General features: G+C 41.9%; 1 protein-coding gene across 1 annotated transcript; it reads right to left on the reverse strand.

Annotated features, from left to right (window-relative positions):
* Nucleotides 1-40: 40 nt before the first annotated feature.
* LOC139611688 (LIM/homeobox protein LMX-1.2-like) lies at nt 41-14,438 on the reverse strand. Its single transcript, XM_071466557.1, has 5 exons — nt 14,118-14,438; nt 10,838-10,915; nt 7,249-7,315; nt 5,980-6,147; nt 41-5,863 (listed from the first exon to the last, which is right to left on the reverse strand). Exons 1-5 carry the CDS (start codon nt 14,322-14,324, stop codon nt 5,706-5,708), a joined length of 678 nt encoding a protein of 225 aa, XP_071322658.1. The 5' UTR covers nt 14,325-14,438; the 3' UTR covers nt 41-5,705.
* Nucleotides 14,439-22,585: the final 8,147 nt, after the last annotated feature.

Below are 22,585 nucleotides of genomic sequence, written 5' to 3' on the forward strand. Positions count from 1 at the left end.
CACACACACACACACACACATATATATATATATATATATAGTTTTGCTGTCTGCCCTTATGCTGAGCCTGACACTCATTTCACTGCTTTGCTTACTGTACGTCGTACCTTGGTATGTGGTAATTAAACTTTGAACTGCTGTTTAGTGGCAGCATAGCTTATACCTGAAACATAAAATACAATTGATTGATTGAATGGGATATATAATCCCTCCAGCGAGTTCTGGGTCTACCCTGGGCCCTCCTCCCAGTTGGACATGCCTGGAAAACCTCCAAAAGGAGGTTGCCTCCATGAGGCATCCTCACTAGATGCCCAAACCACCTCAACGGCTTCCTTTGAAGGGAAAGAGCAGCGGCTCTACTCCAAGCTCCCTCCAGATGACTGAGCTCCTCACCCTGTCTCTAAGGCTGAGCCCAGCCACCCTGTGGAGGAAACTCTCAGCCGCTTGTTTCCATGATCTCATTCTTTCAGTCACTACCCAAAGCTCATGACCATAGGTGAGGGTTAGAATTAAGATTGACTGGTAAATCGAGAGCTTTGCCTTTTGGCTCAGCTCCCTCTTCACCACAACGGTCTGGTACTAGGTCTGCATTACTGCTTGTTGTTGTGCCAATCCGCCTGTCGATCTCCTGCTCCATCTTACCCTCACTCGTGAACAAGACCCCGATATACTTAAACTCCTTCACTTGGGACAGCACCTTCCCCCAACCCGAAGGAAGCAGTCCACTGTTTTCCGACTGAGGACCATGACCTCAGACTTGGAGGTGCTGATTTTCATCCCAGCCGCTTCAAACTGCAGACACAGCTCTCACTTTGGTTGTACAAGGACCGAATGGCTTGTAGCAACGAGCCCAGTACCCCATACTCACGTAGCACCCCCCACAGGGCCCCTCGTGGGACACGGTCATAAGCCTTCTCCAAGTCCACAAATCACATGTGGACTGGTAGGTCAAATTCCCATGACGCCCTCAGAACTCCCGCAAGGGCAAAGAGCTGGTCCATTGTTCCATGGCCAGGACGGAACCCGCATTGTTCCTTCTCAATCTGAGGTTTGACAGTTGGTTGGAGCCTCCTTTCCAGCACCCTGGAGTAGAATTTCCCACTGAGGCTAAGCAGTGTAGTACTCCAATAGTTGGAGCACACCCTCCAGTTCCCCAAAGCCTTCAGCATCTCAGGGTGTATCTCATCCACACCTGGTGCCTTGCGAGGAGCTTATTAAGAAGACCTCCCCCCGCTCTTCCGACTCTGCCTCCTCCACAGAGGATGTGTCAGTCAGATTCAGGAGTTGCTCAAAGTATTCCTTCCACTGACCGACGACATCACCAGCCCAGGTCAGCAGTTCTCCTCCCTGGCTGAACACAGCCTGGGCCAAGCCCTGCTTTCCCTTCCTGAGCCAAAATGAATGTACTCCTCCATAGCCTCACCAAACTCCTCCCACACCTGAGTTTTTGGTTCTGCAACCGCTGAGGCTGCAGCCCTTCTGGCCACTAGCACCTATCTGCTGCTTCCGGAGACCCCTGGGCCAACCAGATCCTAAAGGCCTCCTTCTTCAGCTTGATGACCTTCCTCACTGCTGGTGTCCCACAGCAGGTTCTTGGGTTGCCGCCTCAACAGGCATCAACGACCTTAAGACCCCAGCTCCCAACTGCTGCTTCTGTAAAGGAGGGTTTGAACCTGGCCCACTCAGACTCCATTGTCCCTCCCCCTGGATATACAAGAAATTCTTCCAGAGGTGTGAGTTGAAGACCCCACAGACAGGGGCATCCGCCAGAGGTTCCCAGGTCACCCCTACTGCACATTTGGGTTTACCAGGTCTGTCCGGCAGCCTTCCCCGCCATCTGATCCAACTCACCACCAGGTGGTGAACAGGTGACATCTCTGCCCCTTGCTTCACCTGAGTGTCAAGAACATACGGCCACAGATCTGATGAAAAGTCGATCATTGACCTTTGGCCTAAGGTGCTCTGGTACCAGGTACACTTATGTGCTACCTTGTGTTTGAATATGGTGTTTGTTATGGCCAAACTATCACTAGCACAGAAGTCCAATAACAAAGCACCATAACAAAGCAATTTGGGCCCGCAGGCCCCCAGTTGCCAGCCACTGCCATAGTCTACGTATGATGAATTTATTGAGCACCACTGCTTCATATAGACAGTATGCGAACAAAGTAAAACTAAAAAAGAAAGAAAATTGTTAGGTTTTATTTGTTGTTTGGACCTCTGAGCCAATTCAGACCCAAACAAGGCGAGGTGGTTATAATAAAATAGTTTATTCACAAGCCTTACAATTCTTAGTCAATGTGAAGAACAGGAAAACAAGAAACAGACAGGGAAAAATCAGACACAGGAAAATACTGAGGAAACTGCAGGAGTCACAGCAGGGCTGTGACTAAAATAGACAATAATGAGCATATTAAGCCTCATTAATATACGTTTTCATTATGTACTATTTGTTTCATGAAGCCTATCTTCTATACATGGCTACTAAACATAGCTAACTCAAGCCATTAACATGACAGGTTACATGATTGGCTATAAACAGCACATGAGATTAAAAACATGGCCTAACCTAATCGTTCTGACAAAGCATAAACACTAATGCAAATGTAGGCACATTATTAAAGCTTTACTTACAGACAATACTTCTATAAGTGATTCCAAAAGACATTGGATGTAGATACTTTGACAACCTGAATCTACAATGGGCTCTCTATCAAGGTGTCAAGGAAAAAACTAAATAGTCATGTACAGGATACAGAGGGTAAGCAATGAGGGCCATATTACACAAAATAAGCACCACCTAGTGGCAGCAGAATAAACTAAAACCCTTTTTTCCTCGGGCCAGAATATTCCTGTTAATTCAGATGTTGTACCACACAGCCCATCCTGGTGCCATGTGACAATGCACACGGGAGATCATGTCATTAGGCAAAAGTTTTCAGGTGAAATGCATAGACTGTATGTAAAAATAGACAAGTGAAGCCAATGCGGAAGTTTCTTAAACCTGCATTCTTTCTAATGACCATCAGGGGGCGACTACACAGGTTGCAAAAAGAAGTCTGATTGTATTGAATTCTATGGAAAAATGGCACTACTTCTCACTATATTTTTTACCTCATTAAATGTTTTCATAATGAGTTTTATGGTCTTGATTGCTAGTTTCAGGTCTTCTTTAGTGCAACATGATGTTTCTTTTTGAAATTATTATCTCATTTTGAGGAAAATGGATGATAAAGCAGGGTATGCATTAGGGTGTGGCTACCGTGTGATTGATAGACTGTGCTGCTTAGTGAAATGGAAAGATTAAGATCACTATTGAGTTGTGGCCTTACGGTGGGTTCAGTTAGGATCAGTAAAACAAGATATATGTTGTCCTGACGGAAGGAAAACAAGAGCAAGATAAAAGACATTGCCATAAACATTGTTGGTCTGTCACAGCTGGCATGCCTCTTCAATGTTGCATGGATGACGAGGACAGTACCTTTGGACAGGCAGACCAGCATGGTGGTTCCCTTTTTTAAAAGAGGGAGTGTGCTTCAATTATCAGGGTATCACATTGCTCAGTCTCCCTGGAAAAGTTTACTTTGGGTGCTGTAAAGGAGGCTCTGACTGACTGTTGAACCTCATATCCAGGAGCAGCATTGTGGACTCCATCCTGGCCATGGAACAGTGGACCAGCTCTTTACCATTGCAAGAGTACTGAAGTGGTCATGGGAGTTTGACTAGCCAGTCTACATGTGTTTTGTTGACTTGGAGGAGGCTTACGTGTTCCCTCCGGGGTCTCGGTGGGGGCCGGGAGCATGGAGTACCGGGCCCATTTTTTTGAGCCATTCAGTCCTTGAAAAACTAAAATGAGAGCTGTGTCCATATTCTCTCAAGGTGCAGCCGAGATGTGTCTGGTGCGTCTGGTTTGGGAATCTTGGAATTGCATCTTTGCTCTTTGCAGATTATGTGGTTCTGTTGGCTTCATCAGAGCATGGTTTTCAGCTGAGTGTGAAGCGGCCAGGATAAGAGTCAGCACCTCCAAGTCTGAGGCCATGGTTCTTACCTAAAAATGTTGGACTGCTCTCTTCGGGTTGAGGGTGATTTGCTGCCCCAAGTGAAGGAGTTTAAGTATCTTGGGGTCTTGGGGCCACCGTATTCCTACCCCGGATAAGCGGAAGAAAATGGATGGATGGATGGACTTGATGCAGACTTCTTTGCCATGAAAATTGGTCTCGTTTAATCCATCCATCCTAGGGTGGATGGAACTTTGTATTTGTTTTTCTGTTATTTGAGTTGAATGAGATGGTCTAACTTGAGGGGGGATTTTTTTTTATCCACACTAGCAGCATGGCTCTAGAGATGAAGATGTTGTTTGGCTTTTCATTTGGCAAATTAATTTCACCTTTTTGACATTATATAGACTAAACATATAGTTTAGTATAAATTTAGTTTATGGTCCCCAGATTAAATATTCTAATGTCTATGGTGATGGTGCCTGATTTTTCATCTGGCATTGCTTTCCACTTCTGGAGACAGCTCTTGGTGAGTAAAGGAATGAAGTTTGGTGCTGAACCCATAATGTTTCTTCTAGACTGGTAAAAAAAATTAATGCTAATGTTGACTATGTAGCAATAGCAAAATTTATGTATATCTAATTTAAAGTAACATTTATAGCATAATTATGAATTTTAATCAAACATCGTGGAAGAAGAAAATACTTTGATACATTTTTTAAGATATGATTTATCAAGAAGCTAGTGCAATATTTTGATTCTCCTTTCCTTATTTGGACACACAACAGAAATGATCATAAACAACAAAAGGTGAAATGCTAATTTTGTTTCCAGAAAAGATAAAAATAATACAGATCAGACAACAAGTATTAAAAGAAAGCTTTTTTCTTTTTATTTAAAAGATGGATCTCGATGGAAAAATAAATAGCAAAGAGTTACTAATTTACACACTCATTAAACTGACACAAATACTCAAAATCAAAACAATGAGTGAATTAGGATGTTTGTTTTTTTACATCACGATGGGATCATATTGCCTTTTTAAATAGAAATTTTTGATTTATTGCATACCAGCACATTGGTGGGGAATAAATAAATCACTGTCCATCCTAACATATGACACTGGATGCTTCTGAAGAACAGTATATATACAGAACAGTATACTGTATAAGTTCAGCGACAGGTATTGACCAGTTGGCTGACAGACCAGAAAAACTTGGTGCATGGCTAAAATTACATCACCAAAACTATATTTTCTTAATTGTCACATTAAAAACAACTTACAACATCAATAATGGATCTAAACTGTGTTACCTACTGAGAGGCATGTAGCCTAATGTTTCTCTGACTTGAACTTTAGTCCCACTTTTCATAATAAACACTTATGCTGCGATATTTGTACACATGTTGATAGCTGTCTCTTCAACAAAATGAACCCAGTTGAAAAGTCCACTGCATCAAACCCCCATACTCACAGTGGAAAGTATGAGGAGCAGTAAAGTTTCAGTTTCAAGTGTTCCCTTTCCTATGGCTGGTGGAGTTCTGTCTAGGTATATTTGGTGGACTTGGTCCTGCAGCTATATTGGCTATATGCCTTTCAGAACAACCCCATGGCCCATGTTGTGTGTCTGCACTTCATTTCCTCACTGTTCATGGCCTGGCAGGGGGTGTGGTGGGTGGGGTGGGACTGACTGTCATGTCGGGATCTCAGGAGGCAAAGTAGGAGCTCTGCATTGAGTACAGACGATCAATGGGATTCCCCACCTGAGCCTGCAAGGAGCCTACATCTGTAGTGGCCATGAAGCAGTCATTTAGACTTGTCAGAGAGGTGTCACTGTCAGTGTCGTGGACAAAGGAGTCAGTACCTGGTAGGAGTAGAGAAGACAAGGGGTAGTCAAACACAACATCTGTAATGCTGGCTATGAAAATATTGAAAGACCACAGTGCTAAAGTGTGAGAGTGTATAAAGTGTGATTCTCACCGTAGGGATTCATGTGGTCACCAGGCATCTGCGGTGGGGTGAGGCCCTGCTGGAAGGGTTCATTGTTGTAGCCATTGTGCTCCATGGTCACCAGGTGCTGCCGATGGTTTGGAGGTGGAGGCCTTGAGTAGGAGCTGAGCAGGCCCTCCATACAACCTGATATCACCTCTGTAACAGTCAGTGGCAACAACAAAAGCATTGTTACAACATGAGTTACCTTTGACATTTAGGGTGTTGGCTTAGTTGCTGTCTTACTTGGAGAGTAAGTTAGGTGGATGCAAGCAGTCGGATCATGTCTTTTAATGCTTCTCGCTTGCATTTGTTTTTCATTTAAATTAAGTGATCCACCAAGCCTCATGTGGCTATGTGTAAATGGGGGTTATGGGCAAAAAAGTGTCAAAAGTGGATTTTTCTTGTTGATGTGAGATAATTGAAATGACAACTACAAAGGGGCCTTTGTTGTCTGAATTGGAATTTTCTGGCTGCTGTTGCTTTAACAGCTGTTTCATTTATTTATTTTACTTATTCTTTTGTCCATGGACAGTATATTGGGCATATAAATAGCCTGTGGATTTACTGATAAAGCAATAGAAAATAGGATTCTCTTAAAAGCATACTGTATATTGTAAATGCATTGTCATAACTGACTCATTGATCGTGAAGATGTCTCACCAGTTGTCCAAGAGGCTGCATCTATCCTAACATCAACTTCAAACATCCTCCATTTGCTGGTTTGCCTTGCTCATTTGGTTAACAGCAGCAGCTTCCACTATAATAAACCCGGCTGCTATGTCAATATTGACACACTGGAAGTCCCTGAACAGAAAGAGGCAGTGCTTGCCAAAGCACTGAGACACTTATCTATACTGTCTGCTCATATCTGCTGTGAGACCACAGTGGCAATAAGCCTGCTAGCCATGAGGAGCTGTGCTGCAGAGAGAATCATGGCTCCCATTTTACAGCTCTGCCATCAGAAAAACTCGCTCTGGCTTCAGAGTATGGGACACATACTAAAACCCACAACACTGGGAGTGTTTGCTGAGTGACTCTTCTCTGTTTATTGTTCCCATAATAAATTTGATATTTTAAGCTGTTTTTCCAAATAATTCATTAATTGCCTAGCTTTTATCTTTCATGTCCATTACAGTTAGAACGGACAGATTACATGTTACAGATAGACATCACTGGTGCTTTTCTTTTCATAACATTGGAGAAAGCAGCCAACCAGCTAACCAGTACAGTAAACACACACAGATGATAAATCCTCACCTTGGCCTAGCCTTTGGCTGTTGTGTTGCTCCTGCTGTTGCAGCTGTCTGCGGGCTAACTTCTTCATCTGCAAATAAATAAACACAGAAAATAGCTTGGTGTGAGGCTTACAGGAATTTAATGAGGAAACACTAGCTTAATAAACAAATGTGAAAGAGCTCACTTGTCAAATAAATTATATATTTTCAACATTAAATTACTAAATTACATATTTACAATTTTAGATTTACTGAAACATTTAAAATATTAATTTACTAAAACATATTTAAAACATCAAATTAATAAATTATAGATTTAAAATATTAAATTACTAACCTAAGTCTCAGGTAAGATATGGAATTCCCTCATGTTGTCAAACAACACCTGAGGCTACAACTAAATTGTGCTCTGAACTTTGACCACTTTGAACATTGTGGTGTTAAGAGTTAGCAACCAGTCGTCATCAAGTGATCATCAACAAATCCAAATTTGCACCTGAGGTAATCAGAAATAATGATTGTGATTACCAGAAAACTTTATTTCCGCATACATTTTAACAATATGAAACATGGTAGCTATAATTTTCAGTGACATCATTGGAAGGAATGGGTGTGGGCCTGTATTAATTTACACCAGTCACCATTGAAAAGAAGAAGGTGGCTCACACTAAAACCTCACCCCAGACAAGCTCAAAGGCAGAGTAATTAGGAAATGTGCTGCTCAAATAGGGGATGTCATGACCCAACTTTTTCACCAGCTTCTGGACTCCAGCTTTGTTTTCTACATATGGAAGTTCTCAACTGAACCAGAAAACTCAAAGAACAAGGTCCCAAAAGACTACAGGCCAGTAGAGTTAACCTCTGTGCTACATAAATGCACTGAGGATGAAGTGTGTGACCATGTCTCCGCCTTGGTTGCAGACAGTCGACCCACTCCAATTTTGCCCATAAAGCAAAGCGAGGAGTTGAGGATGTGTGACTCACACTATTGGATACTGTGACTTCTCTCATCCCTAAACCAGGCTTTTTACTTTCAGAACTCTCATTTTATTCATTCATATTTACTCTCATTTAGATTTTAATCCTTTCCTTTCGCAACTGTCTCTCTGGACTATAGGTCAACCCAGAGCCAGTACTTTAGATTGAAAACTTCCTGCAGGATAATAAACACAGGGTTCCCACATTGCTGTGTCTTACCACCCACTCTGTTTTACATTTACACAAACAACATAACCACAACATTGAAAAACTGACTGACTTTGAGCAGACTCATCGATGAGAGTTCTCTGATGGTCTGATGGTGACTCAGTTCTCACTGTCAGATCTGTGAACCCAGGCAGGCGGATGTAAAGCAACCCTCATCACTTTCACACCCACTCCATACACATTCAACTCCTCCATCAGGCCACTGTTACTAAAACTCTTCAGCCAAGACAAATTCTACCAACTGCCATTACGCTACAGCCAAACTGTTCTTAACCCAACTGTAAATACATATGTGTATATTTTAACCTGTGTGGACCACGTCAAAGACAAATTTCTATAGCTTTTTGACAGACAATAAAGTTTCCCTAATTCTGATTCTCATGTACAAAAGTGTTCATTAATTATTGCTGTGAGAACTGGACCAAAGGGCATCATAATACAGATATGGATAAAATCAAGACTTATGTACAGTGAGCTGGCAGGAAATATTTTAAGTCAAATTCAGTTTTACACCAGTGAGGTGTTAATGTTTTGTATCCTGGAAGTAATAGATAATCCAAACTGCAACCTCAGTTTAACACAGGGACCACTTATGAAAAAAATTACTGCCTTTTTATAACAACTTGACTTGTCTTTTATTCCATGTTAATATTGCCATCTTTAAAATGTAGTTGTATTTCGTCTTATGTCTCTATATTTATTCAGTTGAGGCAACATTAGTACAAGCCCGTTTGTCTCCTCCCTCTAGACCCTCTTTAAGTTGGCATATTGAGATGCTTTTGAGATATGATATTGAGACACCATGCCCCAAAAGTGGTAGTGCAGTGCACTGCATCTGGGTCACTTGTTACGTCTCTTTTTTGTTAAAAATGTATACAGAAAGATTTTTCTGATGTTTAATAACTGTCTATAAAGAACTCAGGTGATGATGTCACTGATATAGATTGCAACCAGGTGGTGTATACATGTACACTCTAGTGTATATACTGTATATACTTTATGGTTGTATCTGACCATGGAGATGGACGTAGTCTCTGTAAGTGGGCTGCTCTGCCAATGTCACCTTGGCAATCTTGGCAGTGCCTGACTCCACCCCTAACTCCCAACTAATCCAAAAATGGGCAAAGAGGTGGGCTGTGTGTTGAGCCAAGGCTTCGGTGTATGCCAGTTTGTGGCAGCATATGCTCACCTACCTGTCACTCAAAGTGGCCATACCCTTACTTATGTATTACTTTAAGCCTTAATAGAATGGGCAAGTTATGTAGAAATGCATCTCCCTACAGTTGCCATGAAGGAGGAAATTAGCTACAGAGAACAAAAGCATTTTTTGTACCAGGAAGGAAAATAACTTCAAGTTTTTATCAGTGTTTCTTATGTTTTTTTCCCAGTCTGTCTTCCCCTGTGTCTCCTCCCCTTTGTGTGTGTGTGTATGTGCATGCTTCTCAGCAGGGGCGTGGCACAGCACTGGCTACCTGGCACACCTGCATCTAATCACTCATCAAGCTCAGTGTAAGAACCCCGGCTCTTCACCAACTTGTCGCCAGATTGTTCTGCTCTCAATGTGGTAACACTCCAGGCTACTAAAATGCTCCAGTGTTAATCCTTGACTGATTGTTTGTTGTTGTTGTTGGAAGAAGTCTCACCAGTGACTCTCTCCACCTTCAGTTACTTCCTGCTCCAGTGCTGCTGCCTGCTCCTGCTTAAGCTGTGCCGCCATTACCAGCCACTCCACTCACCTGCTGCTTCCACACACCGACCATCCACCTACAGAATCCACCAGCCTCCACTGGGAACCCTTGCTCCCCTGCATTCCCCCCAAAGACTCTCCCACTCTCTTTGTCCTGGTTTATGCCAATAAAATAACTTTTATTACATATGTTCTGCAGTGTCTGTGTCTGAATTCCTGAGGTCCAAACAGACACTCTGCTTGCCCCAGGCTATGTCTCTTCTCTCACTATAGGTACTGAAGATCTATCCATTTTGCCATATGAACAGCTGACTTTAGCTAACCAAGTGTTTACAGTGATTTTTTTTTTTGTAGTTAATATTAAATTTAAAGGTTCTGTAAACCAGATTTTAAACAATAATACAGCAGCAAAAAAACAGTTTTCTGTGTAAAGATAAAGTAGAGTAATGGTGTCCTTCATTCATTACACCTCCTCTGTGTGTGTTATGATCTGAGTTTCTCTGTGAGTCTGAGTCTGTTAGTGTGTGGGTGTTAGTGAATGTATGTGTGCATGTAAATTAACCTCACTACACCATCTGGCCTGTTTGTATGACTGGTAGCCACTGTCTCAGAATATGAATGCTCATAAGTTATAAACATGGGAACGCTTCCATTCCCACATGATGCTAACACAGCATTACCCATGTATACACAGTGTTGACAGCTTATTGCTACTGACCTTTGCTCTCTGGTTCTGGAACCAGACCTGGACCACACGAACACTGAGTCCTGTCTCTGCAGCCAGGGTCTCTCTCACCTGTGAGTCACAGCACAGTCACACTCATCAGCCATTTTAACACACTAACATTATGTGTGTTAGTGTCAGATAGAGATTATGTAGTTACACACCCATTGCTATTAATCTAACATAAGTATACACAGTACATGAACATCTTGCATTTCCCTCTGTAGCCAAGTTGTGATGGTGGTCAGTACTCTGTCTTAGCATAGTATGGTCTTGCTGGAATTTAGGCACCTGGATAATGTTGTGGTTACACTAGGAGTAAGTCCAAGGAACTGAGCTTTGAGGTTCCACCTGCAGTAAACAAGAGTCTGAAAGTATCTTTAATGTTGCTTCCAATAAAGTCAACTGTTGTTTCAGGATAGTCAATGAACACACACTGTTTCAATCTAATAATATCCAATCAACACACGTCAAATTAGGTAGACCTTAATATTGCCTGTACCTTTAATATAGGTGCAAAAAGCAGCAGTAGCAGTACTAGAAATAGAAGTAGTAGAAAGTAATGCAGAACTGATTGAGGAATGTCAAGGATGCATGTAGGAGTGAAGCATTTTCACTCCTAGAACAGCTTTGTTGTCTAACGTGGCTGTACTGAGTGTTTGGATTGGCTGGAGTTTTAAGGAAGTAGGGGAATAGACAAAAGAACATACTCAAGCTGTGTAGAGGGGTCATGGGTTTACTCACATAACCCTTCCAGAGCCTGAAACAAGCTCTGATAAGCACACCGGTACTAGCTTATTACGACCCAAGTAGACCAATGGCAGTATCAGCTGATACTAGCAGCTACGGGCTAGGAGGGGAGCTTCACCAGCAACATGGCTATGCACAGATTGAAAAGGAGTGCTTGGCAGGGGTCTGGGCATGTGAGCACTTTGGTAAATTTTTGAGTGGCATCGATCATTCAGGTGCCAAAGACTGCTCCTCAGGCTAATGAGGTTCAACCCTGCAGCAGACCACGCACCTGGTAAGACACTGGTGGTAGCAGACCCGTTGTCTGAGAGCTGATGTCTGCTGCTATGTGAACTCCATTATGAGCACTTTACCTGCATCCAGGCGGAAGCTGGATGAGATCAGGAGAGCCACACTCACTGACAGTAAATTACAAACAGTTGTAAAGCTAGTAAGCACCAGATGGCCAGAGCACACTAGCCATCTACAACCCTCAGCAAGAGACTACTACTGCCATAGAGGGGAGCTCTCAGAGCATGAGGGGTTAGTCACGAGAGGAAGCTACATAGTTATCCCTTAGTCAATGAGGGAGGAGATATTGAGCAGAATCCATGAGGGGCACCGGGGTCTATCCAAATACAGAGAGGACACAAGTATCTGTGTGGTGGCCAGGCCTATCAGCTGATTTGCAGCAAAGACTGGAGGATGTAAGTTATTTTGTAAAAATAAGAGAGCATAGTGGAAGGAGCCACTAAACCCAGAAACTTATGGACTTATGTGAACACAGAGGAAAAAACTACTTGATAGTTTCTGACTATTTCTCTCGTTGCCTTGAGATATTGGAACTACCTGTTACAACAGCAGACCAAGTCAGAATCAGAATCAGAATTGGTTTTATTGCCAAGTATGTTTCCACATACAAGGAATTTGTGCTGGTGATAGTGGTAGCAAAGTTGAAGGTGACCTTTGCCAGGTACTGGATACCTGACACAGTCTGTTCAGATAATGAATTTTCAGGTGACATTTTCAAACGATTCAGTCAGGAATATGATTTTGCACACATAATGTCCAGCCCACACCACCCATGTACTGGCAGAGTGGGCTGTTCAGAAAGCAAAAAGAATCCTGCAGTAGAAGGATCTGCCGCTGGCCCTTCTGAGCTTCTGTGTAATGCCCAAAACATCAACTGGGGTGAGCCCAGCCAAGCTACTAATGGGTAGAAAAATCTGCACAACACTGCTGACTCTAGACTGTAACTTGAGACCCAAATGGCCGGACGTGTCTCTCATCCGGCAGAAGGACACTGCAGAGAATTGGGGCACAGAACTACATGTTCTCCAGCCAGGCGACAGGGTTCTGGTGAAACTGGACTCAGAGAAAAGGTGGACTACTCCATTCGTGCAGCAGGAGAGCTCCACTAAGCAGATGTACATGGTCCACTACCCAGCAGGAGGGGTTCTCCATCAGGAGACTGGGATAGGCAGGCTGACTGGACCGGAGATTCAACCAGGCCCTGTCATTGACTGTGAAAAGACTAAATGCTCCACCTCAGCTAAAATAGACTCTCGAAGGACTGACAATCACTAGGTCGGGAAGAGTCTGTAAGCCTCTTCAAAAGTTAGATTTGTAATGGTTGCATTGTGTGTATTTCACTATCCATGCAGAGACTTGTTGAAAATTGTTGAGACCAGATGTCAAACTTAACTAGTAAGGCACTGGAGAGTTACTCATGGGAGAGAGTGATGTTCAGGGTTAATAATGTTTTCAGGTTGTGAGTTAAAAGAGAGCGTTAGAGTAAAAGGGGCAGCTGCTTCACTCCTACATACATTAAGGATGTATATAGGAGTGAAGCATCTTCTGCATTACTGTGGAGCATATCATAGCAATGCTATCGTGGGCTAATGGTTGTAGCTGGATTATTTTTTGTTTGGCTCTTGTGTACACAGGGAAACTTTATTAAGTTGTGCTTCTAGCTGCATATTTAGTGGCTGCTTTCACTGGGCATCGTAACACTTTGATGACTGAGAACATGAAGAGGGGAGGTGTGGTCGACAAGGATTTGTTTTGGTATGAGATGCTGGTCATACAGTGCGACATCTAGTGGCAGTGACAATCATTTACAGAACCTTTTAATTTTTTTTTCAATTTTATCATATGAACCTTTTAATAACATCTAGGTGCATCTGTTAAGCTTCTGTTCTAAAGACCGGAATGTCTTGGTCATTATAAAATGTTATGACAAAACACAGTTTTTTAAAAAACTGCAGAGTTCAGCTAAACCCTTTTACTCCCTTTGTCGGTGTGATTTGTGTAGGAACTGGTGCACCACATTTTTTCTGTCTGTTAAAACCCTAAAGTAATAAAACGGTAAATATCTTAAGGGATGAATAAGGCTTTCTGGTTTTTCTCCATACACTGTTATTTCAAAAAAATCAATGACAGAACAGAAACAGGAGGTTGATAATTCCAATCTAGCCACTAAGCAAAGCTTTAGAATGTAATAAGTAATATGGAAGTAAAATATCTCAGTATACTCAACCCTCACCTTTCTGCAGGGTTTGGAGGAGACCTCAAAGGAGGCCTTGAAGGCTCTCCTCTGCTGGGTGGTGAGGATGGTGCGTGGTCGTTTGGGCCGGCGAGGGTCTTTGCTGTCATCGTTGCCTTTCCCTGCTGCAGGGCTCTTCTCTGACTTCACATTCAGATACTCATCCTCACTCTTATCTATCACCAGACACAAAGAAATGAGACCCATGAAATGAGACCTATCTTCAACTTAGATAATAGTACATCAAGTAATAAACTGGATGTGTTGTTAAATTCACTGGGTCTGTAATTGTTCACTATAGAATCCACATTGTTACCTGAGTCAGAGTTGTCTGGACTGATTGAGCTGAGCAGCTCCCTCTCCCTCTCATAGTCACTCTTGCACAGCAGCTGACCTTCTTTCAGAACAAACTCATCTCCTTTGCACAGCCGGCGCTCGCAAACACAGCAGTAGAAGCAGCTGAGGTGGTACACACTCTCCAGAGCTCGCATTACCAATTCTGTGGGTGCTATATTCTCCAGACAGCCGCTGCACTTAGTGGCAAACAACCTGAGGACACACAGGCAGGAGAGTTAACATGCAGACTGCAGAGTATGGGGACATGCCAATTTATAATTATAACAAGAATAATCCCAGGTTTCTGTTCAGCACTGTAGCCAGGCTGACAGACAGCCACAGCTCTGTTGATCCATCTATTCCTTTAGCCCTCAGTTGTAATGACTTTATGAGCTTCTTTACAAATAAAATTGTCTCTGTTCACCATCTCCTCCCCACAGCTGGCTCATATGTACTGTCCAGTTCAGCAGCCTCAGAGTCCACTGTAACTGGCTTATATTTTGACTGTTTCTCTCCTGTACATCTCTCTGAGCTCGCTTCAACAGTTTCTTCATCTAAACCATCGACTTGTCTTCTAGACCCCGTTCCAACAAGGTTGTTCAAAGAAGTTTTTCCTTTAATCGACACCTCTATATCAAGTCTGATTAACTTATCAACTGGTTATGTACCGCAGGCTTTTAAAGTTGCAGTAATTAAACCTCTACTTAAAAAGCCTACTCTTGATCCAGATGTTTTAGCCAATTATAGACCTATATCCAACCTCCCCTTTATTTCCAAAATCCTTGAGAAGGTTGTTGCAAACCAGTTAAGTGATTATTTGCACAGGAATGGTTTGTTTGGAGATTTTCAGTCAGGTTTTAGAGTCCATCATAGCACAGAAACAGCTCTGGTTAAGGTTACCAATGATCTCCTCATCGCCTCAGACAATGGACTTGTCTCTATACTTGTCATACTAGATCTTAGTGCCGCATTTGACACTATCGATCATAAGATTTTATTACAGAGAATAGAGCATATGGTCGGCATCAAAGGAACCACACTAAGCTGGTTTAAGTCATATCTGTCAGATAGACAAGTTTGTTCATGTTAATAATGACTCTTCTATCATCACTAAAGTCAGTCATGGAGTTCCACAAGGTTCGGTGCTAGGACCAATACTTTTCACTCTATATATGCTTCCTCTAGGAAACATTATTAGGAGGCACCAGATACATTGTTACGCAGATGACACCCAGCTGTACTTATCCATGAAGCCAGGTGAGACTAACCAGGTAGCCAAGCTTCAGGTGAGTCTTAAGGACATAAAAACCTGGATGACCAGTAATTTCTTACTCTTAAATTCAGACAAAACTGAAGTTATTGTAATTGGCCCAAAACACCTCAGAGATACACTATGTGATAATATACTGACTCTGGATGACATCACCTTGGCCTCCAGTGCTACAGTCAGAAACCTTGGTGTCATTTGTGACCAGGACTTGTCCTTTACTTCAAATATAAAGCAAGTCTCTAGGACAGCCTTCTTCCACCTGTGCAATATTGCAAAAATCAGACCCATTCTGTGTCTAAAGGAAGCTGAAAAGCTAGTTCATGCGTTTGTTACCTCAAGACTGGACTACTGTAACTCTTTATTGTCAGGATGTCCCAAAAATTCAGTAAAAAGCCTCCAATTGATCCAAAATGCGGCAGCACGAGTACTGACAGGAACTAGGAAACGGGATCACGTCTCTCCTGTGTTAGCCTCTCTGCATTGGCTCCCTGTAAAATCCAGGATAGAATTTAAAATCCTCCTCCTCACCTACAAAGCCATGAATGGTCAGGCACCATCGTACCTTGGAGAGCTTATAGTTCCCTATTTTCCCAATAGGACACTTCGCTCTCTAAATGCAGGTCAACTTGTGGTTCCCAGAGTTTGAGAGAGTAGAATGGGGGGCAGAGCCTTCAGCTATCAGGCTCCTCTCCTGTGGAACCAGCTCCCAGTGTGGGTTCGGGAGGCAGACCCCCTCTCTACCTTTAAGATCAGGCTTAAAACTGTCCTGTTTAGTAAAGCTTATAGTTAGGGCTGGCTCAGGTATGTCCTGACCCATCCCTTAGTTATGCTGCTATAGAGCTAGACTGCTGTGGGATTCCCATGATTCACTGGGCTCTCTCTCTCTCTCTCTCTCTCTCTCTCTCTCTCTCTCTCTCTCTCTCTCTCTCTCGATTACTTTATGCCATTAACTTTGTATTTTTTTCTCCCCCATAGTTTGTGCTTCTCATCTCTCTCCCTCTCTCTGTCCTCATTCTGCAGGTCTCTCTGCCTCTGGAGCAGCAGGATCCAGATCCACCACTACTCATCATTACTATTAACCACTGTTATCTGTCATCATTATTGATAACACCATTACCTACACAACTGTTCCTGGTCTCCCTCGCTCTCTTTTCTCCTCTCTCTCCCTGCACCCCCCCCCTTTTTTATCTCCTCCTAAACCCAACCGGTCGAGGCAGACCCCCCCACCCAACCTGAGCCCGGTTCTGTTGCAGGTTTCTTCCTGTTAAAAGGGAGATTTTCCTCCCCCCTGTCGCCAAGCGCTTGCTCTTTGTGGGAACTGTTGGGTTTTTCTCTGTAACAAAGTAAGGTCTCGACCTGACCCTGTAAAGTGCCTTGAGATAATGTATATTATGATTTGGCGCTATACAAATAAAATTGAATTGAATATATATATTTGTAATTAATAATTAACTTAATAAAATTTAATTGAATATATATATTTGTAATTAATAATTAACTTGATAACTACAACCAAAATTGACCACATCAATAGTTAGTAAAAGTTTAGGGATTTGGGAGTTCTAGAGAGTAGAGAATGGCCACATTCACCCTTGTGCAACAGTAAAAACACAAAAACCATACAGGTAAAACAAGTGAGTGGTACTATATACAGTTGGGTGGGTTTCGCACCCATGTGTGAAAAGGTGAAAACTGCATTGATCTAATGAAAATCTGATAATGCCTCTGAAATCTGAAAATTATATCACTCACAAGGAAAGAAAAGTTTTCTACTTAATATACATTTTGCAACTATATGTATGCACTTTTACCACTGCAATAATATTATTATTGGTATCATTATAAATCTTTATGTGGAACCTACATTGTGCTATGTTCACTTTCATCCCACTCTCTCTCAGCCCAAGCAGTTGAGGCAGAGAGCCACTCATCATGGGCCCAGTTTTGTTGGTTTGTTGGTTTTGTTAGTTTGGTTTGGGATTTTTTTTCCTTGTCACTTTCACTGAGTGCTTGTTGTGTAAATAATATTAAAAAGAGTATGGTTCCAAAGGATTTTTAAAAATATTTTTATATTTAACTAAGTATTTTTACAGTGCTGCATTGCATCCTTAACATAAGTAAAGTACCTGGATATTTCTACCACCACTGTGACCACTCATGGTTCTGCAGTGGGATGAAGTTACTAATCCAGCTGCTAACTTTACCTGACATTGCTTCTGTAGACTTGACATGATTCCATGATTAGCATTGTAATACTGTATTTCACTGCACAAACTCAATGTGCCCATTTGAAATGAAAGGGGCACTGTTTCACTACACTGGGGCTGAATGAGACTGACCAGGTCTGGTACACCTGCTGCCCGAGGAAAGCTATTTCAGGACATGCTCCTATGGGTCATATCAGAGGGAAGGAACGTGGTTGTTCAGGTTGGAGGACTTGTTGGACCAGATACTATCAGTAGTTATGACTGAGGCATTATTGTTGCACTGAAAGTGGCTTGTTGTGAGTTTTCTCTGCTGCCAAATGTGGATTTTGCTGCGAGATGGGTGGTGGCGGTGGTTACACTAGCAAATGGGAAGTTTGCAATTAACATAAATGTCAATGTTAGCACTGCTAAAGTTGTCAGTTCACAGGCTTGTGCAAACGTTAAACATTAACTACCGTTATATAGTTTCACGATCTACCTGCATCAATTATACAGTAATGTAGACAAGGTTACAAGGTAATGTTAAATGACAAAGTTGGGAAGCAAGTGACATCACAGACAGTTTTGTTTTGATTTCACTCAGAGTCGAGGACAGCAGTTCCACCACTGTCAGGGCAAAGGCAGACCCTAGTTTGCTAAAAAAAACATACAGTCTATGGTAAAAACAAGCCGTCATACAGGGTTCAGGTAACCAGTTAAGTCAGCAGTATATATGTCACATACTGTTGAAACCAAAACGTTTATGTGGTCAGGTGAAAAGACAGAAAGTTAGCTCGTCACATTGCAAATTTGATTAGGTCCAGTGAGTTTTACTTCCAGGCTTAACTCAACGTGTCAGGGATCTGTGATGATATTTGAGAATTAATTTACGCCTTTCCTATTGTATCGTGTAACACTATCAAATGGTACATTTAGCTAGTAAGTGGCTGAATGCTAACATTAACTTTTGTCTAATGGCAGCTTACAGGTTATCAAATATGTTGTTCTAGCTTGAAATATGGCCCGATCTCCCTCCGGACTTTCACTATCTATTGCTTTTTCAGTTGCTGATGAATTGGGAAGTGGTGAAATGACGATATGTCAGATTTCCTAAGTTTATATGAGTCACAACCTGGCAGACAACAGTCCAACATTGTCCTTTCTGTGACAGAATTTGAGATTCCCACAATGAGCGTGATGTCAGAGGAAAATGGCCGCTGTGTGAATATGGTCTATTGGCATTCCTCCACCTAAGCTGTTGATGGGTGAAGGAATGAAGTTTAATGCTGAACTCAGAACACTCCCAGGCTTTTCCCAGTAAGACATCCTGAACTTCAATTCTGTGCATGAGAGTATCCGGTTACGACTGTTACGTGCTATGTGCTGCTATAACACTGGATTGTTCAGTCCTCATGAGAAAAGACAGAGAGCTGGTGACTACACAAGTGAGAGGAGAATGCTTTGGGAAGAACACTTAATCTTCAGTGAGAAGGAAAAAAAGGAAAAGCAGGCAAACCACCAACACTTTCACCCTGCCTGTACTGTACAGTCTGTCATTACTGTAAGCTGCAAAACCAGAAACCAAAAAAGAGGCCAGATGCGTTCAGGCTAAATTCATGACCTCTTACTTACTCATTTTTGACCCTTTCAAGCTCTCTGCATGTCGAAGGCTTTTTGATGTTGTCATGGGCCCACATGGGGCTCGCTCAAAGGACAGGTTCAGATGGAAAGAACAGGGACAATTTTCCAACTGCTCCCCACAACCACTTAATGAGGAAATGTGTGATCTTAAAAAAAGGAAGTGGATGCTACTGGATGAGGGAATATTACTGAACCGGTCTGTTCTGAGTCTGGTTCACTTTGACAAATTCAAGATGCTTGAGTTATTCAACCATTACTTTTTTTTTCTTGGTTATTAAATACGCCACCAAATGAGCCACTAGTTGAATCCAACTTGTCAGACCACTGGTTGAATGGTTTCAAATGCTACTTTAAACCACAATTAGGAGAAACTATATATATAATAGAAATTTAGAATGAAGAGAGAGAAGATGATAGGTTTTTAAAATGTCACTGGCTCCACAAGTTGTACTCCTGTTATCCTAATTCAGTTTACTTTAGCTGGCACCAGGAACTTGCTTGGTCAAACTGTAATATTTTCAGTGCCATTGTTTTATAAATTATTTCCTCATACAATAATTTTATACCATAGCTTCATGTGGTTACTATGGTATAGTAAGATTTGGAAAAGGTTGGTTATGGCAAATAAACTAAGGTAGATCCTTGGTTAAAGTCAGGTAAAGGGAATGGTTACAGCTAAAAACTAATTGGTCTCCTGTCTGAAATTTGGATGCTCTGCATGTCCATCCACTACACTGACCTCCACACCCTTTTCTACATCACTATATAAATTACACACCTTCCTGCATTGGCACCTACCATAAATTATGAGGTGTGCCCGAGCATTTCATCAGTCAATGCTGACTTGAAATCATAAAATGAGATTAACTGATTAATTAACTTAAAAAGAAAAAATCAAAACTGTCATCTTTCCCTGACCTTAAGCAAGTGTTTTAGTTCTCCTAAAGGCCGGGTTGATGCTTAAAAAAAAAAAGAAAAAAGGAGAAAGTCTTGTCTAAAGCCTGAAATACTCATTAAGACACAATATTGTGTTCACCATGGGTAGGGGTAGATAGAAGTCTGTGAACACTGTAAACCAGACCAGGATGCTTCTCTAACTTGAACCGAGAGCTGCGAGAGTCGACACAGAACCATAAAACAGTTTGATAATGCTGGAGATACTACAAGTGGAAATATAAATATGTAAATTAATAACATGACGTTAATAGAAAACATAATCTTGTTGCAATTACATTTCCTCCCAAAGGGGTTTACTGTTGCAGATTATATGTATATGAACATAATTTATAGGATACAGGGTTGCCACTGAAAGTTACAATAGTGTCAGACACAGTCAAACACTGCAGCTCAAAAATAGTTGAAATAACTACACAGATGCAGAAATGCTGCAGATGCTGTGTTCTCCCTCAGAGTGATTGTCTAAATGCATCCATTTCATCATCTGCACTTTGAGTGACGCTCTGTTGTCGTGTGTGTGTGTGTGTGTGTGCGCGCGCGTGTGTGTGTGCGGGTGCGGGTTTCTTTTCTGTACCTCCTGGACCTGGACCTGGACCTGGACCATTACTAATTAAATAATTAAAGGTCCCATATTGTATAAAGTGAGATTTCCAATACCCCCCATCCAACCTTGCAGAATTTGGTTTCTCTGAATGTTTACCTGAAATCTGCCATGTTTGTATTTGATCATTCAGGAAACAATCAACCAACCAGAACAGAGTCTCAGAGCCTCTCTTCTTCTCTTCAGGGTCTCTCTTCTTCTTCCCTCACTGACCTGTTGTTACTAGAGCTAGAAGTAAAACTGCACTGAGATGGTTTTTGGTTCTTAAAACCACAAATATATCTTCTGATGGATATCAAAAGTGTAAAATATGGGCTCTTTAACATCAGTAAATATACTTTGTAGGAAATGTCACACCCACAGAGTACAATATGTATCAATATAATGAGATAATTTTAGTTGTAATAGCTACAATAATAAACATGCGGACTGTACCAAGAGCAGCATACCTCTGTCACCACTATGATAACACTCATGGCTTGGTTAGGTTTAGGCACTAAAACTGCTTGGTTAGGCGCATGTCGTTAGCTTTGGAGACATTTTGTCATAAACCAAATGAAAGTTTTCACCTGATGATGATGATGCAGGTCTGAAAGTTAAGGATCAACAAAATTATAATAAGCCATTCTGAGGAAAAAAACTGAAAATGTCAACAAATGTGTGTTTCCATCCATGACAGTTAGCAAATATTAGAAGTTCTGCAGTGCCATTAATACCACTGCAGAAGAAAAAGGTGCAACAAGATGCAACAGAAACACAGCAGTTATGTTTGTGTCATGTATTAATGAAGAAGGTTACAGTCAAACACACAGATATGTTTTCTCCTGTCACATCTTCAGTGGAGCAGAAGCTTCAGTGACATATATGCCATGATTTATTTACTGTACATATTGTTTCGGTTTTATAACCCTTAACTTTTCTATCTGGTTCAGTCTCACTGATCGATTTCCAGCATCAGCAGCAAGTAATGTGACTTTGGTATAAATGATGGTGTATAATGAGACAGCAGCAGAGCAGGCAGGCTGAGTGCTGAATCTGGGAACAGGGGTAAAGAAGGGAGGTACATACAGGGCAGGTACAGAAAGGCTCAATGTTTGAACAGCTGCACACCTCCTCCTCCTCTAACCACCCTCCTCCATTCAACAGGTTTTTCTCTCTGCTGCCCACCTCCCTCCATCCTCTCTCGCCACCTCTGTCTCTCTGCCTGGCAGTCACACAATGGCACACAGTGTGTCAGAGACACGTTGTCGTAGATGTCAGCGACTGAAGCGCATCATTTCAATGGTGTTTGTGGTTGTTTGTGTATTATTTGACATTAATGCATTGTATGACAAAAGTCAACATGTGTGTGAACCATAACCATATAAATAAAGATAAATAAAATAATAACCATTTGTGTGAAATTTGGTCATAATTGCTGTGTGAAGTCTTTCCTATCTTACTGGGCGCTCCCTCACTGTGTCATAGCGAGGGGAAA

The sequence above is a fragment of the Trachinotus anak genome, unplaced genomic scaffold (assembly GCF_046630095.1).
Source record: "Trachinotus anak isolate AG129_WGS33_773 ecotype Australia unplaced genomic scaffold, CSIRO_AGI_Tana_v1 ptg000028l, whole genome shotgun sequence".
NCBI lineage: Eukaryota > Metazoa > Chordata > Actinopteri > Carangiformes > Carangidae > Trachinotus > Trachinotus anak.